Here is a 17,991-nt window from a genome sequence, read left to right on the forward strand (position 1 = left end):
ACATCCAATCAGAAGCTCTACAGACCGTGACGTTGTATTCTGTGTCGAGGTTCCCCTAAATTCATATCATTGTGTATTTTGACCTTAGAAACCTTTTTTTATGAGGAATAATGTGGGATTAGATGTTCATTTTACATTATCTCCAAACGCCCATGTAATTTCAATTGACATAGGTCTACTTTTTTGGCATACCATCAAATTATACACAAAAGTAATGCTTAAAACAGAGTTTACAATCCCTTATTGGGTAAATACAACATTCATAAACAAGGTAACAGATGACAGAGGAGTCTGGTCATAGAAGGGCTGCAATGGTTGCAGTAGCCTAATGGCAATGTATACCCTATTGTATTGTTCATTGTCTTTATGGACAAGAGAATATATGTTATCAAGACCTATCAAGTCATATATATATAAAGAGAAAATAAATGAGATACTGTCTCACACTGTGAATTAAAGCTCTCCAGTCAGGATTACACCACTGTTAATATAAAATAAGACTTAACGCGCTCAGCTCACATTGAAACTTAGAAGACTGAAGACTGTGTGCTGGATCCTTAATGTGGATAATAACATATATAGGTACTTTGGACAGCACTCAAAAATACAAAAAAAGTATTAATGAATTTCCCCAGTGTAAGATCAATAAAGTCTATCTTATCTTATTAACCACTGTTAATATGTAATGTCAAAACCCACAACATTTACAAGCAATTCATACCTATATTAAAATCATTAAAGACACAAAAAAAGATACTGACCATAGATAATAAGCTGTGTCTTCTCTAATCCTGATATCAAAACTAAAACAATAGCTTATTGCCAAAAAATTGTCTGTTTAGATTGCCATGTTTCCTATAACAGTCCTTAGAGGGGTTTCGGCTGTGTCATCCTCCTGGATCAGTGCAGCACTTACATTATCTGGGTGCATCTGCATTAAAAGTTAAATATGTTGTTCTGGCTTTTCACAACCATCTTTGCTCCAAGACTTGGAAAGCTAGATGTTTCGGGCATATTAAAACATGATGATAGTGCGTTATTTTTTATAAGCCTGGTTGCCTGCGTGACTCATTTTGTGTAATGTCCTTAAAAGAACAGCTGTTGGATTTGATCATGGATTCAACCATGAGTCATTGCTAAACTATGTTTTAACATATAACTACTGCTGCACAGATTTTATTGTTTGTTTTCAAGGCCTTAAATGGCCTGGCCCCGGAGTATTTGTCCGAGATTTTAATGCTGCGTGAGCACAACCGGTCATTACGCTCTTCAAATCAACTGGTTTTAGAAGTACCAAGGTCAAGGTATAAATGGTGGGGTGATCAGGCTTTTGCAGTTGCTGCCCCGAGACTCTGGAACAAGTTACCCCCTGATATTCGCACTATTACAGATGTAGCTCTTTTTAGGTCCAAACTCAAAACCTATTTGTTTAGAATGGCTTTTAATAGGTAGTAGTGGTGTGACAATTTCACTCTCCTCTTCCTGTTTCTATGTAACCTTTTCTGATTTTACTGTTTTCTATGTTTCAATCCTTTTGATGTATCATATGCTGTTTTATTCTTGTTTCTGATGTGAAGCACTTTGGATACCTGCTGGTTGCTGTAAAGTGCTATATAAATAAATGTTGATTGATTGATTGCACAGGTCACCTCCTTGATAACTCCCGGAGCTGACTGCATAAAACATGACTTGTGTCCTCTAAGGGGTGACAATCACAGAGGAAAGTCATGATATGATACCATCAAAAATAGCTTAACTTATGGCAAAGACCAAAACCTAAAATGCTCAAATTACAGCTTTTCAAATGCAAAACAAGCATGAACAGACAAATGGCTGAATTACCAGAAATAAAAACAGTTTAAAAAGTTAAAATGTCTGCAGCAATTGCACGAAGCAAACCTAATCAATATTTTTTATTTTGTACAAATAACAAACTCTAATACTACATCATCACAACAATTGCTAACTGTAAAATCTATGTTTAATAAAAATAGCGTTCTCACACTTTTATATTTAGCAGAGATGTTTTCATTAGCTCTACCAACCTCATTAATGCTTTCCTCCTGCATTGACTCCTTATACCTATGCACCTTCTTAGAATTTTTTTCCTTAATCTTATTCCTTTTTTTCTCCAATATCCTTTCTCTCTGTGAACTCAGCTTGCCTCCTTGCTATTCCTCTTTTCTCTGTCATCATTTTCAGTTCTCTTCGGGTTTGTTCGGATAAGTCGTTATCTGCTTCTTAAGGATTCTCCCCCTTTTCCTATCTATTATTTTCTCACCTTTCCTTCACTCACCACCCCTTCCTGCATAATCTGTATTATTCATTCCTTAATTTATCTCCATAACCTGGTCTTCTGTTACATTCACCTTCGATGTTTTCTCTTCTGCAGATCATCTGTTGTTTTCTTTCTTTGCTTTTTTCCATTGTTATATTGTCTTATTCCTCTGCATCCTTCATGTCTTCCCTACTTTCCTGTTTCTTGAAAAAAAAGAATACTTCTTGTTAGCCTTTCCTTCCTTATGTAGCAGCCTCTTCTTCCTTTCTTTTGTCCCCCAAATTCATTCACTTCATCTGTCCTTCCAGTGTTACACAGATCTTCTCCTCACCCTTGCTGCATCTGACTTTGCTCCTAAACCTTCACCTCCTCTTAATCCTCTTTAATCATGCATTCCTCGCTTTCCAAACTCCTCCCATATAGCCATAACAGCATTATAATTGCTATACGTTTATATCCTGCTGGTTTTAATACTGTATGTCTCAACAAAGTCAGGGATAATGGGAATGCTTCAGGACAAGCTTATTAATTGTCTTTCAAATACAGATATAGACGTTCAATGGAATATAGCGTTTCCATTGAATGGGAAAATCATTGCAGCACTTATTCTTGTGCATTACACCATATATTACAAAAACTACCAACTTGTGCCCATCTTGGGGTTTCTCCAGTTATTGTACAAATAATCCTTTCAATGCACATGAACAGACATACTGGGGTTGAAGTTTATGATAAGTAAGTACAATAAACCTCATGTGTTATTCATGAGATTCAACACATGGATGGTATTTTTCCTTTCCTCCCTACTTCCTGCCCATCCACTCATTTTTCCATCTCAAAGGCAAAAAGCCTTTCAAGTGAACGCCCACAAAAACCATCATCAACAACAACAATAAAGCACTTAGCCGTTGAACGACCCATCTTTGTTTTTACAAAATGTGACAAATCCAATGGAACCACACTCTTTCCTGCTAACAAATCAAATCAGAGCTTTGGTCTGGTTCATTCTGGGGTGGTGTGTTTATGGAAAAGTCCTCCCATGCTGTTTTGACCTGCCTGTCACAAACTGGAACTATAAAAAAAACTAAAACAAAAAAAAAGTGGACTATTATGTTCTGTTTATCAGTACATCTAGCAAATTGTCTCATGGAGCCATGGTCCCTAAAGAAGTGTAGCATCCTTTATGTGCTTGTAAAATTCCTCCATTTAAGTGCTTCAACCGCTTGTACCTGTTCTCTGAGATTGAATTACTACAGGGTAATGGAAAACATGCAGAGTGCTGTGGGACATCCTTTTCCCACACAACAACCGTTTAATCACAAACGAACATTGGGCACATTGCCACATTATATATCAATATCTATATGTGAGTGAGTGGAGACAAAAAAAGACCGCAGAAAGAAAAGCAAGAGACTGTCTACTGTATGTGTATTGTGAGGGAACATATAATCACATACAACCAGGGTAAAGTAGGCTACTGTATGTGTCTATATGCTTTGGGGGAGACACACTTCACTGAGGTAAATGCAAATCCAAGAGTGAAATCCATATTTGCAGTCAGGATCAGCATCATAATGGATCTTAATTGAAGCAATAAAAGGGTAAAATGATGAAGAGATTGGCCTTTAATTGCTCTCTTTCTACTAAATCCCTCCTGGGTGAGTTGGTATGAAGGCAGTACTTCAATAAAAGATTAACATAGATCATTAAAATTGACTGCCTCAGAGTGAAGTGTGTGTGGTAGAGTAAGGGCTCATTTCACACAAAACCACATACTTTTAACGCGATCTGACCAGAGGAAACATCCCGACCACTGCCAGGTTTCAGTATTGCGATCTCTCTCTTTTTCTCTTGGATTTGTTCATCTCTTGTCACTCTCCGGTTGTCTTTTTGCCTTACTGCTCCTATCTGATCTCAATACCTTTCTTCCTCTCTCCAGTGATGTCGTCTCTTCTGAGGGAGGAGATGCAGAGAGTTTTATTCCGACCTGATAAACAGAGATTGATTGAGTTTATTGAGATTGAAGAGCCGACGCACGGAAAACATTTTATCTGTGTCTCAGGTAAACAGCTTTCTTGTTGATCAAGTAGTCATTTGAAAGCAGTTTTAGGCTTTGAAGATGCTCATTGGAATTTTCCTTTAGGTAGTACAGCATATTATCTTGTTGTAGAGAATCTGTAGGGAAATGTGCGGACATTTAACATGTACTGTGTATGAAATGTCTATGAGACCTAAAAAGAGTCAAGGTTTTACTTTTACTGCAGATAAAATGTCTGGTGCTACAGTGTGCCTATTTATTTGAAAAGAAAAACGTTATTATTCCCTTTTTCTGTAGTTTCAAAAAGCAAAGTGGTGCAGTTATCTATAGTCCGATGTCAGATATCTCAGACGTCCCTAAAGGCTGGATCCAAGAAGTCCCACACCAAACGCTCCAGCATACAGGAGTGTTACAGGAGGACAGAGGTCTGGTCCCTGCAAGACCTGACTCTTGTTGACGGACGGGACCCTGATGTGGTAAATAACCACATTTTATTTTCAATTTCATTACTTATTATTACATTATTTCCTATAGTTTTCTATAGAAAGCATAATTGGCACATACAAAATGAGCATTAAAATATAATGTTTTCTAATAACTAATCGTAATCACACTTTTACTCTTATAATTATGAAAGCTTTGAAACAATGTTACCTATATACCTGCAGCTTACAACCACATTTCATCAGTTAAACAATAGAGTTTTCTTAGTTAGGAATTAATCATTGAGATGCCTCAGGAAGCCATTAAAAAGGTGAAACAGTAACATCTAGTGTGGTGAAGGTATTACAGTAATTCCTGTTTTTATCAACGATTATTTCATATTTCTGCTTTCATCTTCCAGCATTTGCTTCACACATCTGGCATATCTTCAATGGTTTCTTGTCAGATTTAAAAAATAATATGAATTGGGTGACCATTGTGTCCTTTTACATTACTATTGAATAATTGTGGCAGCTCTTATTTTACGTAAAAAGGGTTACACAAAAGGTTTTTTATTTTTTTTTATATAAGTAATGCTATCTCATTCTGTGTCTGTGCGGCTCCAGGATGACCCCTGTTTCCTGCTGCACTTTGACAAGGTGCGTACAGTGACGGCCGTCAGCTGCTCAGCCAAATACACGTTTGTGCGTGCCCTGGTTGCTCTCAGCGACAAGCACTGTCAGATGTCACTGAACCTGCGGAACTTTGACTGGGCCTACATCAAGCCCACTTCCTTTTACTCTAATAGAGGGGACTGCGTTGTTCTTTCACAGATATGCTTCTATGCATTCAACTTGGTATGTCTGTCCATGTGTCCTGTGCCTCTGGATGCATAATGGAATGACACAATGATTGTGTGTGTGTGTGTGTGTGTGTGTGTGTGTGTGTGTGTGTGTGTGTGTGTGTGTGTGTGTGTGTGTGTGTGTGTGTTGGAAAACTGTAGCAGGTTTACTGTTAACTTGTGTGATGAGGTGTGAAAATAGTGTAGGCATGTGGCTTCTGTTACACTAATAGGGCTTATTCACTATGAAATGTCTTTTGCATTAAAACTCTGCTGAATGTATCTTCATGGCAAATACAAGTTTTAAGCAGCTTGGTATTTGTTAACTGTATAATCTACTTTTGTGATATTTTAATGACTTATTCCTGAAAGTATTCTATCCTGTGCGCTATTGTAAAAATGTGAATTTCAAATGGAGAACAAATAAAACAACACATACACACGTCTTGCCTTTCTCTGCCTCAGCCTTCTTAAAAGTAGAATCATCAAATGTGGCAACAATTTAGTAATTCACTATGTTTTATTATTTTTTTGTTTTATTTTGATTATTCCTATAAAAGCTTGTCTGTGGTGCCCTAGGCTAACCAATGCTAGCTTATAACTTCAGTTTGGGCCCTATCCATACTGTTGAGGAGGGGGGTGGGGGGGGATTCAGGGATTTAACATTCTGGGGACTTTACATTCTATAACACTTCAAATATATTAATATTTGGTGTAGATTTTTAATAGGCTGATTTCAATATATTGATCTATTGATCACTTTTAGGCCACAAAAACAGTAGGCGATATATGCATTTAGGCCTTCATATTGAAACAAAATTAACAGAAAATATTATTATTCATTATAATAACAATAATGTATAATACTAAATGACCAGTTAGCTGAATAAATACAAATTGAGAAGAAGAAAAAAAACAAGTAATTAAAAATACATTTAATATTAAGGTCAAAGTTAAAGGAACACAGGGGACTTGGACTCAAGCCTATATGGCCCTTTCAATAATGAACAATAATGCTATGCCTTTCGGTTGTTTGTGAGTACGTTTTTCATTATTTAATATGGTTGAATCATCATTTAAAATGATAAAATATGATAGGCTACATGCTATTATCATTAAAATACTTGCATTAGATAATACCACAGTGTATAAGACTTACCCATCCTTCCCATAGACTGTAAATATTGATCCTTCCTCTATCTTTTTGTGTTTTGTGTTGAGTTATTTTTTCTTCCACTTGTGGTTCAGCTTTATACCAGAGGATCTTTGTTTATACCTACAGGTGGCGCCAGAACATTGCTACTCATTAGGCGACAAGGAGGAGTTAGTAGCCTTAAAATGTGCCTGACCAAAGGAAAAATAAATATAAATAATATATACATAATATGTATGAAACGGTGTTCTTTGCCAATTATATTTAAATTTAGAGTCAGTATTATTTTTATATCGATACATATATTGAATATGTGTACACATGGTGTTAAGATACTTACTAAATTTCTTCCAGTTACTCCCGTCCACGGCAGGCATAGAGGGGACGGACTGCTAGCGGCTCCATGCCTGCCGCCAAAATTCAAGTTAGAAGAGAGAAGAACGAGTTTTCCTGTTGTCGGTTGTAAACACTGGTCTGTAACGTATAGTGCTTCAACTTTTAAGTTACCGATTTGGAATTCAAACACCGCAAATCTTGCCTCTGGAATCGGACAGCCGAAATATGCACATCAAGTCTATTATTATTGAAGGATTCAAATCCTACGCACAGAGGACGGAGATCAACTGCTTTGACCCGCTGTTTAACGCCATCACAGGACTTAACGGCAGTGGCAAGTCCAATATTTTGGATTCGATATGTTTCCTTTTGGGCATTTCCAACCTCAGCCACGTAAGTGTGTAATTGGCTATAATGTCATTAAGCTCTAGGCTGAAAGTTACCTAGTTGTTGACCTTACATTAATCACGTTGTAGAGTTTGGTATGGTCAGAATGTTTCCATCGTCAACTAGCAAAACAGAGTAAGTTTAGCTACAAGCATCTTAAGAAAACGGGTCACTCTTGAAACTTGTATCTCTTTGTTTCATTTTCACTTGAAAGGTGCGAGCCTCCAACCTCCAGGACTTGGTTTACAAAAACGGACAGGGTGGTATCACCAAGGCCACTGTGTCTATTACCTTTGACAACTCCAACAAAAGCCAGAGTCCTCTGGGTTTTGAAACCCATGATGAGATCACCGTCACCAGACAGGTTGGCAAAGACCTAGATAAAGAAGGCTCTGACATTGGTGTACAAGGTTAGTGTATGCAATGCCAACACATCTTTTAACACATCTACATGTTTTTTTTAAGGTCGTAATTGGTGGCAGGAACAAGTACCTAATCAATGGAGTCAATGCAAACAACACCAGGGTGCAGGACTTGTTCTGCTCTGTTGGCCTTAACGTCAACAACCCGCATTTCCTCATCATGCAGGTGAGTCTTGTGTCTGCAGCAGTGTGCTGCTTGTGTTTGAAGCCCTCTGCACAGTATTTTACACAATGTGCTGTTTCCAATATTTTAGGGGAGGATCACCAAAGTTCTGAACATGAAGCCACCTGAGGTACAGCATACACATGTTGTCCATCATCTCACCACCTGTACTGTTTCATACAATTTTCCTGCCTTTTTGCAAGCCTTTTAATGACCTCTTCTTTTCTTTCAGATCCTTGCCATGATTGAGGAGGCAGCGGGAACCAGGATGTACGAGTGTAAAAAGATTAGCGCTCAGAAAACCATTGAGAAGAAGGAGGCCAAGCTGAAGGAGATTCAGACAGTATGTCAGGCATTTTATCCTCTGTTCATTCTCCAGTGGGCAGCTGCCACAAATACAAAGGCAACTATTGTTAAAATATCTTAACTGTAAATATTTAACGGTTTCTCTTTGTTTACTCTTTAAGATTTTGAATGAGGAAATTACTCCAACTATGGATAAACTCCAACAGGTAGGTTCACTGCTAAATCAAAACTTACAAATTTGCTGCTGTGACTGACATGATGGCAAGAATGATGCATTATCTTTGAAACATTTCACTTAGTCATTATTTTCCCTTTTATTTTTTTTTTCTTTCTTCCTCCCTCTGCAGGAACGATCATCATACTTGGAGTACCAGAAGCTGATGCGTGAGATCCAGCACTTGTCACGGCTGTACGTGGCCTGGCTGTTTGTGTGTGCAGAGGAAACCAAACTGAAGTCAGCAGATAACCTGAAGGGGATGCAGGATAACATCACCAAGATGCAAGCAAGCATGGCCGAGAATGAGAGCAAAGTCCAGGAGCTGTCAGCCCAGATTCAGGAGCTGCAGAAGAAAAAAGACCAGGTACACTGGAAGACTGTATTTCCCTCGTTCTTCTGAAGTTAATTTTGGTCAAAATGTTTTAATCCTTGCCCCCTGGATGACCCTCTTGGCTTCAAAAAAAAAACATTTTGAAAGAAGTGTTCGAAATGATCTGTAGACCATCAAAATTCAATGTTTTGAATGTTTTTATGAAACCACAACAAGAAAAAGAAATCTTGTCATATTATATTGTTATACTATCATGTTGCTTTGGCTTTGATGTTTATCTGCTCATCTGTAGGAGGTGAGTGGAGTATTAAAATCCCTGGAAGAGACTCTAGCTGATGTGCAACGTGTGGACGCCAAAGCTCAGAGTGCGCTTGACCTGAAAAAACAGAATGTCAAAGATGAAACCAAGAAGAGGGGGGAGCTTGTCAAGAGTATGGAGGAGGTAACGGGACAATACATTTTGCTAACATGTGCCTAAATGACTTTTCTCTGTCAAAACAAAAACCTTTAGCAAAGGAAATCCAAATACAATGAGTGCAGTTTGCACAACTGAATCATTGATCAGCGGTTGTTTCCCTTCATCCTTAGGACAAGAAAATGCTTGTGGTAAAAGAAAAGGAGGTTTCTAAGTTGACAGAGCAGCTTCGGGCTCTACAGGAGGAGGGACAGAAGGACAACGCAGCCCTCGAGACAGCTGAGCAGCATTTTAGGGCTGTGTCAGCGGGCCTTTCTACCAACGAGGACGGAGAGGAGGCCACACTGGCTGGGCAGATGATGACCTGCAAGAATGACATGAGCAAGGCAGATACTGAAGCCAAGCAGGTGAGGAAAGGACTTCAACATATCTGCCGGGGATGTGATGTTTCAGGTTTGGGTTTTCAGGTTGCCAGTTCATATTTAATGGAAAGTTTTCAGTACAACCAGTTATGCTCGGTAGCACGAATATACATCACAGGCCTGCTGTTTCTAAAATTGTTCGATGTTGAGAAAATACTTGAGTATGTTTGTAAGTACGTTTATCTATCTTGTCTCTGTCCTCCTTTCGGTCCAGGCCCAGATGACCCTGAAGCATGCCCAGGCTGAGCTGAAGACCAAACAGGCAGAGGTGAAAAAGATGGACAGTGGCTACAAGAAGGACCAGGACAGCCTGCAGGCTGTCAGAAGCAGCAGGGAGAAACTACAGGCTGAGCTAGCTAAACTCAACTATGAAGGTTGTACGGCAGCTGCCATTCCTTACGTTATACATTGTGTATTAACGTTTAGGGTCTGTGTATTTATTTATTTATGTCTGTCTGTATGCAGATGGGAAGGAGGAGAATCTGCTGGACAAAAGGAGGCAGCTGTCCAGAGAGGTCGCTAAACTTAAAGAGACCTATGAGCGTCTTGTGTCGCGCTTCCCCAACTTGCGCTTCGACTACAAGTAAGGATTTGCTAAATTAATTTACTCATCACCTTAACTGTACAGTGTTTCCCACAGAATTAGATTATATTTTTGATGGTACCCGTGGGGTCCATGCGAATTCTTATATTAATTGTAGCAGCTTATTCAGGTCAATGGCGCTAAAGCTCGCATCAGGTGTTAAAATGAACTGTACCAAAACACGGAAAAATAGGACTAGTAGCCCTATAGTATATATAGTAGCGTAGCCCGTCCCGCGGACGGAGAGCTCTGCGTCCAACAGCAGTGGTTTGTCGCTGCGCCGCCGGTCCCCAGAGCAGCATCACGGTCACCTGGAGAGTCCGGTACAGTCTGACTCTGCAAACAGCGATACCATCAGCGCTATACAGCGGCGCGTTCAGATCCAGTCATATCAGCGCCAGCCGCATGTGTATATACAGTGGTGACTGTGAATGAGAGGGAGGCTGGCTGCTGAAAATCAGACGTTCTGGCGCACGTGAAATTTCTTTGGCGCTGGCTAAAACCTCCTTTATGGGGCGCCAAAACGTTCTCTTTGCAGTAAAACCCTGAATAAATACCGGTAATAAGTTCATAATACTAACCATTAAACTCCGGATGAACTCCAGCTGTCTTCTCTGCGTGGGAAAAGCAACTTCTTCTTCTGTGTGTTAATTAGCGGATTGCAAACCAAGTTTAAGGTGTGTCTGTGTGTGTGTGTGTGTGTGTGTGTGTGTGTGTACGTACCCATTTTTGGACAAAATAATCTTTTCCGAAAGATTCATTATTCTATTTGTACCAGCCTCAAGTGGCAACTTCATGAATTGCAGTTTTTGGCACTTCTGCATTGGCTTCATTTTTTCAGCACCAGAGGTTGCTGCTTGGTTGGAACACTAAAAATACAAAATAATGTGTTGATGTATTATGTTACTACAGGTCCTGGTATTGTACATGCTGGCTCCACTAATTTCTCACACTATCATGACTTATGGAAAGACCTGTGTGGGTAGAGGTATTGAGTGAAAGCTTTCTGAGGTGGAAATAATCCTGTTGATTCTTAAATATAAGTAATAGATTTAGTCAGATCTGAGTGTTTGTCTGAATAATCTATTTGCAGCCTGAAGAGTTTCAGCATTCAACATTTGTAATGATGTGTTTTCTGTTGTTTTCTAGGGACCCAGAGCGAGGATGGGACCGTAGCAAAGTAAAGGGGCTGCTAGCCAACCTGATCACAGTCCGTGACGTCTCCTACGCAACAGGACTGGAGGTTGTTGCAGGAGGACGGCTCTATAACATTATAGTTGACACCGAGGTAAGTGGGCAGTGTGCATGTTCATTTAGTGCAATCATGTTTTTATTTTATTTCATTTGCAGACCAGTGAGGCAGTGTAACCGGAGTTGGTGATGTAATTTTTGTCTTTGCCAGGTGACAGGTAAAAAGCTGTTGGAGAAGGGAGAGCTGCAGCGGAGGTACACCATCATTCCCCTAAACAAGATCTCTGCCAAGACGCTCAATGACAGGGTGGTGAACACTGCCAAGCGCCTGGTGAGAGATCTAAAGACTGCCCCGTTTGGATTGGAAATCGAATTGTCATTCTTGTCCGATCTTGAAACATGACACAGTCTCTTTGTTGACTCGCTGTCTCTTCCTCACCCTGTTCTGACTCTTCTCTGGCTGTTCTCCCTCTTCTGTCAGGTTGGAGAGGACAACGTCCACACAGCTCTGTCCCTGGTAGGCTATGAATCTGACCTGCGTAAGGCCATGGAGTACGTCTTTGGCTCCACACTGGTGTGTGACACCCTGGACAACGCCAAAAAAGTGGCTTTTGATAAGCAGGTGATGACCAAGACTGTCACTCTTGGAGGGGACATCTTCGACCCACAGGGAACTCTGACCGGAGGTGAGAACAACGGGGATTCACGTGTATGTCACTGCGTGAGTCATCTGCAGTATGTAAGGGTGCCTTGAAACACGCCACAACTTGTTATCCTCTACATGCAAATATCTATTGCTTAGATCGTGTTTGCTTCAAGATTCTGAACATTATACCTGGAATAACAGTTTTGACGTACACACAATACAATGGACCTTTCAATATACTTTCTTTTTCCCTGCCAGGCGCACGCTCCCAGTCAGCATCAGTCTTGTCCAGCCTACAGGAACTGAAGGAGGTTCGTGACAACTTGAATGACAAGGAGGCCCAGCTTCAGGATACTGAAAGACAACTGGCCAGCCTTAAAGGAACTGCAGAGAAGTATGCAAATACAAACGCACGTAAAATACCCACATGAATCGAAAATGTTCTGATTAGAGCTAGTAAAAAAATAAAAAATACATTGGCCCAACTGATTGTTGGCCGATGAGCAAGAAACGGTGTCACCTTTTTAAATAGTTTGTCCACCAGAGAGCACTGACAAGTTGATTTTTACACTCCAAAAATGTTCTCAGTATATATCTTGGTCAAAATTCTAATCCAAGGGATCCATATCCAGATTAGTTTGTATGTCGGTCGACATATGGTTTTCAGATTGTTTTAAATATTGTTATCAGTAATGGCCTTAAAACTCCTGTACCAGTCTGGCTGTAATTCTGATGCATATTTACAGTAAGATATTTTTTAAGTCGTGTTGCTTGAGTTAGTACACACATTTTAATTCACTAAACAAATCCCACCACTGACATCAGCAACACGAAGCACCACAGCGTGCTTTCACATCTTCCTAGTGTATTCTAGATTTCATTAACACAATTTCCTTCATCCGTTGAATGTTTCCCTCCCACCCTCCAGGTACCGTCAGCTGAAGCAGCAGTCTGAGCTGAAGGTAGAAGAGGAGCAGATTCTGCAGGCCAAGCTGCAGCAGAGCTCTTTCCACCAGCAGCAGGAGGAGCTGGAGAGGCTGCGCAAGGCCATTGGTGAGAATGCTGGAATATGCATAAATGTATAACATTTAAAATTAATTGGCTTCAACAAGGCAGTTTGTGCATACTGTATAAAATAGACATTAGATTTGTAAATCCACCAGGGCCTACATGTGTACAGGTCTGATAGAAAATGTAAACTAAAACAATGCATTGGATCTTATTTTATTATTATTTATTTTGCTAACTTTGCTGTGTGGTGTGTTTGCTTAAACAGAGGAGAGTGAGGAGACTTTGCATGTCACCAAGGAGGTGCAGAAACGGGCTGAAGAAAAGTACAAGGTGTTGGAGAACAAGATGAAGAATGCTGAGGCAGAGAGGGAGAAAGAGCTAAAAGCCGCCCAGCAGAAACTCAATGCAGCCAAGGCCAAAGCAGACGCCTTCAATAAGAAGCTGAAGCAGAAGCAGCAGGTACACTGACCCCGACACATGCAATCACACACAGTCAGTCGTCCTCTCCACACATTGCTTTAACAGCCACAATCTGCTGACACTTCTTGTTAATTCGATGCATGTGTTCCTTTTATTGCCCTTGCGCGCAGGAGTCTGACGCCGTGGCCCTGGAGCTGGAGGAGCTCCGGAGGGAGCAGGCTGGTTATGAGCAGCAGATTCAGGCTGTAGATGAAGCCACAAGGGCCATCCAGGAGCAGATAGACAGCATGGCTTGCACTGTGTCACAGAACAAGGTATTTCCATCATTTTCAAGGTGTATATTCAGTCCCTCCTGAAAAACGCGATTATACGATCGCATAATTCAATGCATAAGTCCGCATATTTATGCGGGGGCCGCATTTTTTGAAATACGCCGCACTTTCGCCGCATAAATTACCGATTTCCGTGCAACATATGCGGTGCTTGCATGATTTCATAATCCCCGCATTTTCGTTGCAAAAAAGTCACATATATCTTAGCAGAAAGTTGAAAAATGTTGCGTTTACTTCACACGAGAGCAAGTTCCCGCAATTTCATCGCATAAAATTGCATAAATATCCCGCATATTCCATCGCATTTTTTAAGAAACCGTGCCGCATAATCAAGGATTTTTGCCCTCAACAATCACAAAAAAACTCAGCATTTTTCTGGAAGGACTGGTAGTATATATAGAACTGTGTCATGGTCACGCTAAGAGTTTGTACTTTGAAGACAATTTGAGAATTGTCCCCAAGAGCTTATATGTTTACGCTACTGTTCCTGTTTTACCCCCCCCCCTCCCTTTTACCATACCTCATTCTCTCTCTTGCTGTGCAGGAGGCAGTGCGTAAAGCCCAGGAGGAGCTGGCCAAACAGAAGGAAGTGATCATGGCTCAGGACAAAGAGCTCAAGGTTAATAATACAATTGTTTTTCCTTTTTTAATGCGGAGTACTGTAGGTCCTTTTAGAACATAGTAGGTTGTTTTATTACACTCTTAACTTGTGACAGTTTGACTTTCCTCATATATTTGTATTAATTGTCTAGTGCTGACTAATTTAATGGCTTGGAATTTTAAAATGTGACTATTCGATTTGACCTTTTTCTTTTATCCAATTAAATGTTCCAGGGTAAGACCACAGAGGCCAATAAAATAAGGGAGCAGAACAACGAAGTCCAGCTGAAGATCAAGGAACTGGAACACAACATTAGTAAACACCGCAAAGACAGCCAGGAAGCTGCTGACAAGGTACTGACACGAGTCCCGTACAATAGTATAATTCCATGATCTATGATGTTCCTGAATGTTTAATCTTATCAAGTAGGATCAGGGTCCTCTAAACATTTCTCCATCTCTCTCTCTGTCCCCTTGTCATCCGTTCTTCCTCCAGGTGTCTCGGATGCTGGAGGAACATGACTGGATCCAGTCAGAGCGTCAGTTCTTTGGCAAGCCCAACACCTCGTATGACTTCAAGACCAACAACCCCCGTGAGGCTGGTCAGCGGCTGAAGAAGCTGGAGGAGACCACCACCAAGCTGGAGAGAAACGTCAACAAGAGAGCCATGAACATGCTGAACGAGGCCGAAGAAAGAGTGAGGACAAAGACACCGAAAGAGTTTGTTGTGTCAACAAATGCAAAAAAAAAACTGCAACTGCAGCTTCTGAATGATTTGCGCCTATCCCACGCAATTGTCTTCCCTCCTGCAGTACAATGACCTGATGAAGAAGAAGAGGATTGTGGAGAACGACAAAGCCAAAATCTTGCAGACCATCGAGGAGCTGGACCAGAAGAAGAATGAGGCTCTTAACGTGGCGTGGCAGAAGGTCTGCTCTCATCATTTTATGTATACAGAGAGACAATAAACATGCCCTTGCCAGTTAATTAGGTGCACTGAGTTAATACAACAGTATTAGACTGCATGAGTGTTTTAGAATGAAGGATTAAAAGTTAAAAACTGAACAGTGTCAGTGTTGTTTGAGTCAGTTGGAAGCTTACATTCTCACTGTTAAAATCATCTGTCCCATGGATTTAGACTTCACTGTAATGTTGCCCTCTGCAGGTAAACAAGGACTTTGGCTCTATTTTCTCCACTCTGCTGCCAGGGGCCACTGCTAAGCTGGCTCCTCCCCAGGGCGGCGGTGTCTTGGAAGGGCTTGAGTTCAAGGTTGCCTTGGGCAATACCTGGAAGGAGAACCTCACTGAGCTCAGCGGTGGACAAAGGTCAGCAAAAGCACTTTCATGGTCAACGAGTGGGAATTATTTAGTCTATTTTAGTAGTGCGATTGTGAATATAAAGGTTTCCATGGATGATAATGAAGTCGGTCACTTTTATTGAGCACCCTCTTTATGTCTGTGTTTTCAGATCACTGGTGGCCTTGTCTCTCATCCTGGCCATGCTGCTGTTCAAACCAGCTCCCATCTACATCTTAGACGAGGTGGACGCTGCCCTGGATCTCTCGCACACACAGAACATTGGACAGATGTTGCGCACACATTTCAGACACTCCCAGGTATGTTGAAACACACACACACACGTTCTAATACCCTCACAAAGGGTTAAACTGTTGTGCAGAAGAGTTTCATCCATGGAATAAACTAGTGTGCTCATGTACACATTCGCCATATTCTTAGTCATGTTATGAGTGCATTAAAGAGCACAACGTACTGAATTTACCTTTTTACATTTCTCTCCCTGCAGTTTGTGGTGGTGTCCCTAAAGGACGGCATGTTCACCAATGCCAACGTCCTGTTCAAGACAAAGTTTGTTGACGGCATGTCCACAGTTACACGGACTGCGCTCAGCCAGAGTGATGCCAACCATCCCCATAAAGGCCAAGACAAGGCTCGTCAAAAAGACAAGAGGAACAAACCGTTCATCAGCTAATCATTGGAAACAGCCATATTCTAAATTTGCTCTGGTATTACCATATCACTACAACCAATGTAGTATCTGTCAACTTCTTCCAATCAATTGTGTATACCATTTCCTCTGTCATTACTCTTTCCTAATCTTAAGAATTGTGTTTATATGACCGTTTTTATAGCATGTGTCCTCTTTGTTCAGCTGTTGGGAGTTTCTTCATGTTTGTGTATTTGAAACCTTTTTAACTGTATGTGTCTTTTGTCTAAACTGTCCTTGGTTATCCTGTCTCTTTCCTGGTCTATGTTCATGCTCTTCTGACAAACATTAGTTTTATATGCAGCTAACGTGTCCATATATTTTAGTTAATAAAGCAGGTCAAATATAAATATTTCACACTTGATTTGTTTTTCCTATTGCCACATCTTGATACTGCTTTACAAATGGAATGAAACTAAAAGCTAACATGTAGAATTTAAAGATGTACAATGTTGGTGTCCCCTACTGGTATCAAAGACACCGTGAAACTACGTAACCTGCGGTGTTGGACACGGAGTGGTGAGACATTTTAGCAATATTCACATTGCAAAAAAGTTCAGGCCAGTTATCCAACACAAGCTATTTGGTTGAGTTGCAAATAATTGCAATACTACTGTTACAATTTCAACCGTTCTAGTGCATTTTCAGTGTATGTAAACATTTTTCCAAATACTTTATTAGCAAAACCACAACCAATAACATTTACTGCCAAGTTGATATTTACTATTTACAGCATTGATTGAACTACTTCAAATAGACAAGATTAATGCATACTATAATGTTGAACCACAAACCTTTAAAATAAGTTATATGATTTATATTGTAGAGGCTTAGCACCCATAATCCTCCTTTGGAACATACACTTGTCTTCCTTAACATATTTATGGTGGATTGTTTGTTTTGGTACTATCAGTAATTTCCAGCTGGATCTTGTAGTAATTAAATGTGATAAGTACGGTGGCCCTGAAGTGCAAATCACAACAGCAAATAGAAAAACGCAACAGCAAATCATAAAACACAACGGCAAATAGGAAAACAGAAGGGCAAATATGAAAACATGACAGCAAATAGGAAAACACAACGGCAAATAGGAAAACACGACAGCAAATAGGAAAACAAATCGGCATTAACTTCTACCGGAAAAGGTAGGGCCTATCTAGCAGAGGACGGAGCCTCCTGATTGGACAGACGGACTGTCTCTCTGTTAAAAGTAGGCGCTTTTCCGTGTTTTTCACCTCTCCTTCCTGTTAAAAGACAGTCCGTCTGTCCAATCAGGAGGGTCCGTCCTCTGCTAGATAGGCCCTACCTTTTCCGGTAGAAGTTAATGCTGTCGTGTTTTCATATTTGCTGTCGTGTTTTCCTATTTTCTGTTGTGTTTTTATATTTTCCGTTGTGTTTCCTATTTGCTGTCGTGTTTTCCTATTTGCCGTTGTGTTTTATGATTTGTTGAAGTGTTTTCATATTTGCTGTC

At 40.4% G+C, this 17,991-nt stretch overlaps 2 protein-coding genes across 2 annotated transcripts; both read left to right on the plus strand.

Annotated features, from left to right (window-relative positions):
- Positions 1–4,219: 4,219 nt before the first annotated feature.
- Positions 4,220–5,635, plus strand: exoc1l (exocyst complex component 1 like). The gene is made up of 3 exons (XM_078269084.1): positions 4,220–4,340; positions 4,614–4,792; positions 5,366–5,635. The coding sequence occupies exons 1-3, from the start codon at positions 4,220–4,222 to the stop codon at positions 5,633–5,635; spliced, it is 570 nt and encodes a 189-aa protein (XP_078125210.1).
- Positions 5,636–7,141: 1,506 nt separating this feature from the next.
- smc2 (structural maintenance of chromosomes 2) lies at positions 7,142–16,874 on the plus strand. Its single transcript, XM_078259394.1, has 25 exons — positions 7,142–7,462; positions 7,671–7,820; positions 7,922–8,044; positions 8,133–8,171; positions 8,274–8,384; positions 8,509–8,553; positions 8,695–8,928; positions 9,188–9,337; positions 9,484–9,717; positions 9,947–10,106; positions 10,198–10,315; positions 11,465–11,603; positions 11,718–11,837; positions 11,988–12,192; positions 12,411–12,546; positions 13,081–13,205; positions 13,429–13,622; positions 13,754–13,897; positions 14,460–14,534; positions 14,750–14,869; positions 15,012–15,212; positions 15,328–15,444; positions 15,681–15,841; positions 15,984–16,131; positions 16,320–16,874. Exons 1-25 carry the CDS (start codon positions 7,295–7,297, stop codon positions 16,503–16,505), a joined length of 3,603 nt encoding a protein of 1,200 aa, XP_078115520.1. The 5' UTR covers positions 7,142–7,294; the 3' UTR covers positions 16,506–16,874.
- Positions 16,875–17,991: the final 1,117 nt, after the last annotated feature.

The sequence above is a fragment of the Sander vitreus genome, chromosome 2, assembly GCF_031162955.1.
Source record: "Sander vitreus isolate 19-12246 chromosome 2, sanVit1, whole genome shotgun sequence".
Taxonomy (NCBI): domain Eukaryota; kingdom Metazoa; phylum Chordata; class Actinopteri; order Perciformes; family Percidae; genus Sander; species Sander vitreus.